Below are 11,342 nucleotides of genomic sequence, written 5' to 3' on the forward strand. Positions count from 1 at the left end.
TTAACTAAAAATTAATTCATGTAACTTAAAATAATTAAATTATAAATATAAATAACAGTAACTAAATTTAAAAGAAAAAAACCAAGATACACAAAAGTGTAAAAAGTAATAAAGTAAAGGAGTAAAAAAAACCCTAAGTTCTTACCCCCTCACTTTGAGCCTCACTCAACCCTATTTCTACGCCATCTACTACTCCACGAAGCACAATAGAGCTCCTGCGGGAAGAAGAAGCATCGGCGTAGCCTCTGGAAAATGTTTGCCTTGTCTTCGTCTCTTCTACTATCATTGTCTCCTCCGCCGTCGTGTCGTGTGCGGTGGTGTCGTGGTCTTCGGTGGTCTTCGTCCCATCGTGTGTGCCATCGCCATATGGTCTTTGTCGCAGTGGTCTTCGTGGTGATGGTCGTCATTGCTGTTCGTGGTCACCGTCAGCTTTGCTTCTCTGCGTAGTTCGCATCGTGCTCTGCTTTTCTGCAGTAGTTTGCATCATGCTCTGCCTCTGCCTCTGGTCCGATTACTTCTCTGCTGAAGGTAAGCCTTGGTTTATTTGAGTATTGTTAACTACATTATTAGTTGATAATCTGCTGATTTTAGCTGAAATAGTGAACCCTATATTGTTAGTTGATTCTGCTGATATTGTGGTTGAAAATATTAGTGTGTAATATGGTTGATAATCTTATTTTTTGTTATTTGGAGAGTTGATATTTGATTCTAATTTTTGTATATGTGTTCTATTATTTTGATTCTATTTTTTTCTTTCTTTTTTTAGTAATTTTGATTCTGTTTTTTTTTTTTTGTGAATTGAGGGTCTTAGCAAACTACATTATCCTCAATAATGAAAAAAATATTGATTAAATTTTGTTAGTAATTTTGTGTTTTTTACATTGTAGTGTCTTAGGATAGTTTGTACTCCTCTGCTCATTCTGCGTCGTCCTCTGCTTCTGCTGGTCTGATTTGGCTTTCTTCCCTCTGCTGCTGGTCTGGTCTGGTCTGATTGCTTCTCGGCTGAAGGTAAGTGCAGTTTATTTGAGTATTGTTAACTATATTGTTAGTTGATAATCTGCTGATGTTAGCTGAAATATTATTGCCTATATTTGTAGTTGATTCTACTGATGTTATTGTGGTTGATAATCATAGTGATTGTGCTAGCATATAAAGCATGAATAAATTATTCTATTTATTAGAGATACCAAGTCGTTATTACAAAATTTGTTTCAATTTTGTATATCATAAAATACAAAATAAAAAACCTTATCAAGTATCATATGCATTCCTAATATTTATTCCTGTTTTCTTTTTTTTCAAGGCCATTTTTCTTTCCCTTTTATTTTTTAGCTTTGGAACCAACAATTCTTTCTTTCAGGAATTTTTTAGAAAGCACAAAATTTTGCAATGAGTAATCAACCTTCCCAATAAGCTTCGTATGCTACATATTGGGTTGATTGGAAGTAACTTTGTTTATGAATCCTTTTTAAGTTATTTTTTGACTCTTTATATAGTTTTGCTTGTAATAAATTAACTAATTTAAATATTTTATTACTCCTCCCATTACATAATTGTGATAACTGAAACTGGTTCTTCTGACACAGAGGCATGCTTTTTTGCTAAGTTTTCTAGTTGTATGACTTTATTAATTATTTATTCATTTGTTTGTATGACTTCATTAAAGCTTATATAGATAAGAGTTGGATTTTAAAGCCAAGAGGTAGTGCAGAATATAGGGCTAATTTAAACAGATTTTTAGACTTTGCATTTGCTAATGCATCGTCCGATGAAATGATACGTTGTCTATGTCCTTCGTGTGGGTTTTATCTTTTCCAAACTAGAGAGGATGCCTATGATCATCTGCTAATAAAATCTTTTTCCCCTAATTATACATTTTGGTTACATCACGGTGAGAGACGCATAGTAGAGAGCTCTAGCGATAGACAAGAAGTAGAACCCTGTAGAAACCTCAGAGATCCAATGCGTGACATGGTCCATGAGGCATTCAACTTTCCAGGACTATTCGGCAATGAAGAAGACTCAAGCAATGAACATTCTAGAGGGGGTGCAGAAGAGTTGCCATATCTATACAGCAAACTTAATTGCGAGACTCGTAATCTTCATAACCTGCTCGAAGATGGAGAGTAGAAATTGTATCCAGAATGCTTAAAATTCTTGAAGCTGTCTTTCTTAGTGAGGCTATACCATATAAAGTGCATGTGTGAAGTGAGCGACAAGGCCTTCGGGAATAATACTAGAGCTAATGGGGGATGCCTTTGAGGATGGAAAGATTCCGACTTCTTTGCACGATGCCAAGAGGATCATAAGAGAGTTTGGTATTCCATACAAGAAGATAGTTGCATGTCTGAATGATTGCATGCTATACCAGGGCGGTGACCAAGAATTGCTTAAGTGCAAGCGATGTGGGATATCGAGATGGAAGCAAAAGACTAAGAAGAATTCCATTATAAGGATCAACGTGGTTGTTAAGAATAATGAAAAACCGCAAGCGGTGAAGATTCTTCGTTACTTTCCCCTTGTTCCACGACTGAAGTGGTTGTTCATATCCAATAATATATCTGTTGACATGTTTTGGCATAAGAAAGATCCTAACTCTAATAGTTTTTCGAGGCATCCAAGGGACAGTAAGGTATGGAAGGCATTTGATAGAATATATATTGACTTCAGTAACGATCCGCACAGTGTTCGCTTAGTTTTAGCAAGCGATGGCTTTAATCCTTTTGGAAATCGCAGCTCAAAGTACTCTATTTGGCCCGTGATTCTTATCTCGTACAACTTACCTCTCTAGGATTGCATGAAATCCAACTCTTTTATGCTCTCTATGATTATTCCCAGTCCTAAAATGCTTGGGAATGATATAGATATCTACCTATAACCCTTGATAGATGAGTTGAAGTAACTGTGGGGTGGTGTTCAGACGTACGATGCTAACGAGAAAAAAACATTCAAGATGTATGCTGCGTTGATGTGGACAATCAGTGATTTTTCAGGATTGAGCAACTTATCTAGGTGAAATACGATGGTGGGAGAACTTGTCCTATGTGCAACTTGGATTCTAAGACTAAACGACTCACCTGCAATTAGAAATGGTGTTTCATAGGTCATCGGCACTTTCTGGGTCATGACCACAGATTTAGGCAGGACTAGGTTAGATTTGATGGTAAGATAGAGGATAGAAGTCCCCCTGTCAAATTGTCTGGTGGAGATATTTTGAGACAGTTAGAGAATGTGCATGCTAAGCTTAGCAAGATGCAAATGGTTGCTGGAAAAAAAGCATGCAGACAACAAGCTGTAGTGCAAGATGAGTCTCCTTGAAAAAAGAGGAGTATATCCTTTGAACTCCCATACTAGGAGAATAATTTATTGCGTCACAACCTTGACGCAAATAGAGAAGAATGTGTGCTATAACATAGTTTACACCATAATGAATGAGAGTGGTAAATCTAAGGACCACCTTAAAGCTCAAAAAGACCTCCAGCTGATAGGAATAAAGCATGATCTCTGGCCACGGGAAGATGGAAAGTATCCCACTGCGGTCTTTTCCATGTCTTCTTCATAAAAGGATGTCTTTCTCGAGCAATATTTCTTGCTGTGTTGACTTACAACAGCGAAAGTTATCGGACTTGAAAAGTTTTAGCTGTCACATTCTAATGGAACATCTACTGCCAATTACATCAGGGAATGTATTGCTTGCCCTAATGTCTGTTTTCTTGGTAGATTTTTCATTATTTTTCGATAATTATGCTGTAAATCCATAGACTCTCAACAACTTCCTCTCCTTTAGGATCATGTGGTGCATACTCTTTGTCGCATGGAGATTATTTTTTCACTATGTTTCTTCACGGTCATGGTACACTTAATTGTGCATCGGTCGAAGAGGCACGCCTTGGTGGTCCAGTGCATTATCAGTGGATATATCCAATTAAAATGTAATTATGCAACAAATTTTTCATTGCTATTATTCCAATAGCCTTAACATAATAAGACACATTTATTGCTAATAAACGTACCTATGTCATCTCAAGCAGTAGTGCGTAATAGGACACAACCAGAAGGCTGAATTGCAGAGGACTACTTATCCGATGAGATTCTCACATTCTGTTCAAGATACTTGGATAATGTTGAGAGTAGGATCAATTGACCAATACGTGTTGATGATCGACTGAGTGAAGTTGTGAGTAATGAAATGGCAACCATGTTTCCATTAATTGGCACGGCGGTAGGGACTGCGGCATTTATTAATCTTACACCAACCGTCAGACTTCAAGTACATTGTCATGTATTGGTCAATTGTATGGCTGTAGAGAATATCTTGAAGTAAGTGCAGTTGATTTTGTGGTCTAGGATGTGCGTAAATGCATTTTTTTGATAGTTTGACATTAAATATATGTGATATAACCAGTGATTTTAGGCCCACCACAAAGAGAAAGCTGTAAAGTAAAACAAGATCCCAATCTCACATTGACAGGGTTCTCCACAGAGAATTTTCCAAGTTGTTTAAGCATGAGGTGAATTTTTTATATGCCTAATCAGTTTGATTATTGGGTAGTGTTCCGAGGGATACCTGAAACTATAGGTCGATCTCGGACGAGATCTTCTGTATAGGTCGGAGTTGTTGTGTCCGACTTGATGATGGTGGCCGGGGTCGCCGTGTCCTACTTGTTGGACTTGGTGGTGGTGCTGACCCTTCATCACCGGAGGGTGGTGGTACATGCAAGGGACTCTGATGCTTAAGTTAGAAAGGGTATTAAGCAGATTTTTAGTAGAATCGGAGTATGAGTTATACCTGGGTGCTCCAGTGTATTTATAATGGTGTGAAGTGACCTTTCTAGAGATAAGATAGTTATCTTATCTTATCTTTTGGAGAGAACCGCCCTTATCTCTCTAGGCTTTGGGCTGTCTTTAGATTTGGATCGTGCTCCTCTGTTTGGACCTCCTTGGGCCTTTGTAGCGGTTTGACTTACCTCTTTTATGAAGAGGTCGGATAATCCTGGTCTGAACAGGTCAGTCGACTTGTCTTCAGTTAGCTCGGGTCGCACAGCTCGACCCAGTGTATGAACAGGTAGTATCTCGCTTTCTGTATCCCAACTGAGGAAACGTGTAATTGTTCCCTATCAGATACTATTGGGAAGCACAAGGCACTCAAGAGAATTGTAGTGGCTCGCATGTGGTCCCAATATCTAGGCTAGACGCTTTAAGGCATACAACATCAACAGATTATATTTAGAACCCTCTCAAGAGAGGATGGGATGGAAACCTAGAATAGTGGGATTTGTGTCACTTATGATACTAGGAGTTATGCAAGCAATCGTGATAGTAATATTGTTGTTGGTGGCGTCTCGTGTCATAGAAGATTAGAAGAGATCATTGAGCTTAATTACAGTGGTCAATTTACTATAGTCTTGTTGAGGTGTCTCTGGCAAACACCATATCTGGTAAAGGCATAAAGCAAGACGTTTTGGGCCACATCTGTGTCAACTTCAATAATCCAATTCACACTGGTGATTGTAAAGATGACAAGCCGTACATTCTTATATCTGAGGCTCACCTTGTATACTATGTGAAAGATGAAGTTGATAAGGAATGAAGTGTAGTAGTCCATGTGAAGTCAAGAGATTTGTTTGACATGGGTGAAGACAATAAATACTGTGAGGTCAAACTTTCTCTCAAACCAAGTTTGATTGGATTATCTGAGTGTGACGTCGAAAGTTTTGGCGTTGACAAGGGACGGGGATTTAGAAGAATCCACCACTGATGCCATCGATACTTGCAAAGAGGTTGTATATTTGTAAATGTATTTAGTCTCCAATATAAGATATGTACATTATTACTCTATGTATAGTCTAGTTGAGTGATAGATATTTGCAATTTTACATTTTAACAACTAGAACCAGGTAGAAGTTAGAAAATGCAAAGACTTGAATATTATTACTCATAAGTGACATGTAATTCACTTGAAAAGTGATATTAATAATCTATAATAACTTAGAGTTGTTTAATTTGTCTTTTTTAACCTACTGCAGCTGGAGATATATATTGATTAACATGTATACTTAAAGTTATTTTGCTCACTTTTTTATGGTGGAACTTATTCTGGAAATTGAAAGAGAGAGACTTCTTTCTTTGCGACACTAGCATCTTATTTTCCAGGGCGATGGAGCAAGCAGCTCTGTTCTCTTCGTTGGAGCACGCCACATTATTTGCAAGAGACTTATGGTTCAACAAGTTACCTATTAACTTATGGCTAGATGCATTCGCTGTACATATGCACATAGGTGAAGTTGTTAATAAAGCGTCTGGATCAATTTTGAAGGTATGTTCTCATATGATTGATAGCAAAAAAGGTTCTTTTACTTTTTGAAAGGCAACAATAATATTAATGGTTTTATTATCTTGTAAACAAAAGACATGGCTAAAGTGCTTATATTTATTGAGTCTCTCAACATTGTAGGAATTGGCTCAATTCAAACCAAAGTACCACAAGAAGTTTGGCTTTGGATTCATAACAAGTACAGACAAGAGACTATTGTACCAAATACCAGAGGAGGTGAAGGTAAAATTTGGATTTATGCACCAAGTATATGATTTATCAAGAACAAAATATTTTGATTTATTATAGAGCATTAGATTAGAAGTTAGCATTAGTACATTTAGGTTGTCATATAGCATTATAGGTTTTACTTTGCAATGCATATTTAATTCATTGATTTGCTACATCTAGTTCCAAAAGTTCTAGAACTCATTCCTTGTTACTATATTCTTCCAAATAAAATTAACAACTCAGCATAGGAAAAAAAAATGGATCAATGCATAATCCATGCTTCAAGCCAAAAAAGAGGCTCTTGCATTGCGCAAGAGAGTTGTATCCGTCTAGTTAATAGCTTAAACTTTTAAAAAGGAGATAGTTTTGATACCATGATAAATTATTTTGGAGTGAATAAGATTAGATATATGAAATCTCTTTTCAATTATTAGTTGCATAGTAATTAAACTCTAATTTTATTATGTAAATTTTATTTGTATATCATCTTTGGATGCCCTTGAAGATGTGTGAAGTCAAGAATACATTAAGAAAAAGAAAAAAAGAACTGCAAAAAATTTTTTAAGTGCTTTTATCAATTAAATAAAATACCATTGAGAACCTACATAGCTTTCTCCGGTGAGAAACAGCTCTTTGGATCTGCATGATGGGAACTTCTCATACCATTTCAGCATGAACAAATTCATATTATTGGCTGCAAAATAAAAAAATGCGTATAATAAAAAACTAAACTGTTTAAAAAGTTCATTGAGATCAAGTACTTTCAAATTGTTAATCTCATACATTTTTTTTTATCTTTTTCTACCTTGTTATCGACTATCATAAGTACAAACACTCTATTGAGAAGCTAACACTAACATTCACACTCGATAAAACTCATCCACCACATGTGTCTCTCATGTTTAAAACATTTTTAGAAATGCTACAACATATATGACAGTTCTAATTTTTAAATTAAAACTTTATTTCCACAAGAGTATTCAGAACGTTAGAGCAATATAATTTTTAAGTGTGTAGTATTTTTATTTGTTTAAGTTAACTTGAAATCCTATATGGACCTTGCTGTCTCATTTTTTTTTGTTGATTTTATATTTTTTTAATAGCTCAGCTATTCCTTACTTTCCATTTCACACTTTATACTCTAATTAGTTACCATGATTTCCATTGCTACAAAGCTTGTAATGTTGTTGATGTTGAATGGAAAGTGCATTTGATCACTTCTAGTTTTCAACTATTACACTACTTTGATGTGCACTTTTTTTACATTGTGCAGGCACACTATGAGAATACTCTTATTGTTGAACTTGATATTGTCTCGGGAGAAATTCATTCTTATAGAAAGAAAACGTGCCCGACTCTAGGAACGTAAGCCAAACAAGACTTCTATAATGTTGATCTTAACCATGTTTTTTTGTATAAGTTGTAATGAATTGGAATTGTTTGGTTATCATGTAACTTTTAGGTCTATATCGGGACAAGATTTAAGAGACAACAGAAAAAATAGGAGAGATAGTTTAAGCTTTAATGCAGGAAGAAGACGTTGGGCCCGACGATAGTTCTGATCAGGTTGCTTTGACTGGACATAATGCTTCCATGCTAACGTATGACCTCAATAAAACATCAGAAGAGAATGAGGTCGTTTGATTCATGATAGTTTGATATTTTGACTTGGTGTTTAAAGACTTTGTTTTGGGTTGTAATTTGATCTTGTTAGATACTTTTGAGTTTTGACAGACCTTCATTGATGGTATTTATTCAGGTCAAATGGCATCAGTCACTCCTAATATGCCACTAACCAAGTCCAATTAGAGTTTAGGACTGTGTTTCACGTTTATCTATATATTTTGGTACATGAGGTGGTTGTTGGAAACCTAACATTCTCTTATTAGGGTATGCGTGGAGTTTTTTTTTTATGGCTACATGATGAGTCCATATTTGATGAGATATTTTGGTTTAATTTGGATAGATTTCATCATATAAACTCACACTTAATCACTAAAATAGCATACTTTTGTGTTTGATCCCTAAATTGAATCTAAATATGAAAACATACATTTTTGTGCTTAAATTAATGATTTTAATTCCACTTTTATGCCATTAAATGCCATGACATGTTTGTTGAGTGATTTCAGGCCCTAGAGGCAAGATTGGCTAGGCAAAAGTGGAAGGAAGCATGTACAAAGGGAGAACACATGAAGAAAACAAGGAGGAAGCACACACTGGAGTGTGCGTGGGCACAATCCTATGTGCGTACGCACAAGAAAGAATTCAATATGTGTGCGTGCGCATAACCTTCTGTGCGTACGCACAGGTCTCTGCACGTGGATTCATTAATAAAACACGTTATCTGCGATTTTTGAGGGCTTTTGGCCCAATTTTGGAAGGCTTGATGCTTAATGGGAGTGCTATATGAAGGGAATATCAACACATATGAAAGGGAGCTCACTTAGATAGTTTTAGAACATAATTTAGGAGTAGGAGTAGTGTAGTTAGAATGCTCTCTTAGAGTTTTATTTCATTTTCCATTTCTATTGTAGAATTTTATAGTTTCAAATTTTCATCTTGGGTTGATCAACTCTTTTGTAAGTACTCTTTAATTTCTCTTTAATTACATCATATTTACTCTAATTTCCTTTTGGTTCAAGTTACTTGTTAATATTTGCAATTTTAAGTTCTTGAAGTTTTGATTGATGAATTTAATGTTTTATACTTTATATATGCTTGTTTGACTGTCTATTGTTGATATTGTGAATAGTTGGTTATAATTTTCTATTTTTCTTTGCAAATTCCTATGTTTTGGTCTTATGCCTACCAAGTGTTTGTGAAAATGCCACTTGGTAATTTTGAGTAGCTTTTCATATCTTGGCTTGAGAAATGAGTTCCTAGGATACTAGAGTCATAATGTCCGACATTTAGTGGCAATTCTTGGATAGTTAGTTGACTCTTGTTTCTATTGACGCTAGCTTTTTACCAATTAATTTGGCAAGTTAGCTAGGACTTATGGATTAAGGTCAATTATGCTTGCTTGACGTACTCCTCGATGTTAGAGGTAGACGAAGTGAGATTGACTCATCATGGTTGCCATAGTTGTGGTTATGGCGATGATAGGATTCATTGGATCCTCATTCCCAAGTCAAGGCTCTTTTATGCATATCTTAGCATTTTCACTAGTTTTGATCTTGTTTTCTTTTTAATTGCATTGATTTCAATTTTGATCATTTCTTAGTTTTGTTATCTCTTAGTGCCTTTAATCTTTCGTTCTTTTCTTTCAAAATCCATTTTCCTCACAACCGAAAGCGTGATACTTCGATTGCATTCTTAGGGAGAATGACCCGAAGTTTTATTACTCTCGATTAATTGTTTTTATTGGAAAATATCAAACTTTGATTGAGAGGATAGATTGTCGGTTTGGACTATACTCACAATGAAATTATTTTATCTAATTTCTGAACCGGCGTTAAATCCTCTTCCATCACTACACTTAAAATATTAAAATTGGTTATTTTTGGCCTTGCTTGTGTTAAAATACTTTTATCTTGGACTAATTTTTGAACAGCTATCTAATAAACTAGAATGAATGATTGCTTTCAATGCTAAATTACTTATGATGAGGAGGAGATATAATTCCTAATATGTGTATCTAGTGAGTCTAACTAATTAGTGGTTTTAATTATTATATTATTTTGGATCCTTTATATTGAGAGGGGATGGGAATGTAAAACTTTCGGATTTTTTTATGATAGAAGCCCCAGCAGTTTCTACTGCTATTCTCAATTTTGTTTTTCACTTTAACTTTAAAGATTAGTTCTGACCATGAAGACACTCATAAAGAGTACCACCTTGAATGAATTCATAAACAAGTAATGGAACTTGTATTTTTAAGTTTTCATTGAACCTTTATGTTTGGCAACCACCATTGTGTTGAAAAAGTTGTTCTTTAAGTTTATTGAGCTTTCTTTTTCTCAATCCACAATAGGCATTAAAGCTTGCCACAAATAGCACTAAGATGCTTACGAGGTAAGCATATTTGAGGTGTGGAGGGAGGGGTTTCAATTCTAACTTCTGTTCATAGTCTGGCTCTGGATTATCTGGAATTGGTGGCAGTGGTAGAGTGCCTACATTGTCCTCGGAATTCTCCACACTTGGACCTTATCCTATGTACTTAACTTCAAACTCTTCCTGGTGAACTTCAGCTACGGTTTCATCTATGATGTCACATTGGAAGATAGAACGGTCTTCTGGAGGGTGCTTCATAACTCCATTCAGATTGAAGCTTACTACTCGACCGTCTATTTCAAAAGAGTATATGCCTGCAAAAGCATCTAATTTGAACTTTGAGATCTTCAAGAAAGGTCTTCCGAGTGGGATTGATGATGGCTTCTCTAAGTCATGTTGGGACATCTCCAGGATGTAAAAATCAATGGGGAATGTAAGACCTTTGATTCCCAGTAATACATCTTCAGCAGCTCCAGCCACTGTAATAATACTTTTATCTGCTAACACAAAATGAGTTGCCGACCTTTTTAAGGGAGAGAGCCTCAAAACATCATATACAGATAAAGGCATTATACTAACACATGCTCCTAAATCACACATGCAGTCAGAAAATATCACGCCTCCAATTGTACAATTAACCATGCATGGACCTGGATCACTACATTTTTCAGGTATATTTCCCATTAAAGCAGATATAGAACTACCTAAAGGAATAGTTTCTAATTTATTAATTTTATCTCTATGTATGCATAAATCCTTTAGAAACTTTGCATATTTAGGTACCTGTTGAATGACATCAAAA

The 11,342-nt window shown here is 35.6% G+C and overlaps 1 protein-coding gene across 1 annotated transcript; it reads left to right on the top strand.

Moving 5' to 3' along the window:
- Positions 1-6,157: 6,157 nt before the first annotated feature.
- LOC107465806 (uric acid degradation bifunctional protein TTL-like) lies at positions 6,158-8,100 on the top strand. The gene is made up of 4 exons (XM_016084778.3): positions 6,158-6,316; positions 6,455-6,556; positions 7,818-7,909; positions 8,007-8,100. The coding sequence occupies exons 1-4, from the start codon at positions 6,158-6,160 to the stop codon at positions 8,098-8,100; spliced, it is 447 nt and encodes a 148-aa protein (XP_015940264.1).
- Positions 8,101-11,342: the final 3,242 nt, after the last annotated feature.

This window comes from Arachis duranensis, chromosome 9, assembly GCF_000817695.3.
Source record: "Arachis duranensis cultivar V14167 chromosome 9, aradu.V14167.gnm2.J7QH, whole genome shotgun sequence".
Lineage (NCBI taxonomy): Eukaryota > Viridiplantae > Streptophyta > Magnoliopsida > Fabales > Fabaceae > Arachis > Arachis duranensis.

Coding starts and splice junctions, on each gene's coding strand:
- LOC107465806 (XM_016084778.3), top strand. CDS start 6,158: ATGGAGCAAGCAGCTCTGTTCTCTTCGTTGGAGCACGCCACATTATTT. Junction 6,317..6,454: donor CGTCTGGATCAATTTTGAAG/GTATGTTCTCAT, acceptor TCAACATTGTAG/GAATTGGCTCAATTCAAACC. Junction 7,910..8,006: donor ACGTGCCCGACTCTAGGAAC/GTAAGCCAAACA, acceptor TGTAACTTTTAG/GTCTATATCGGGACAAGATT.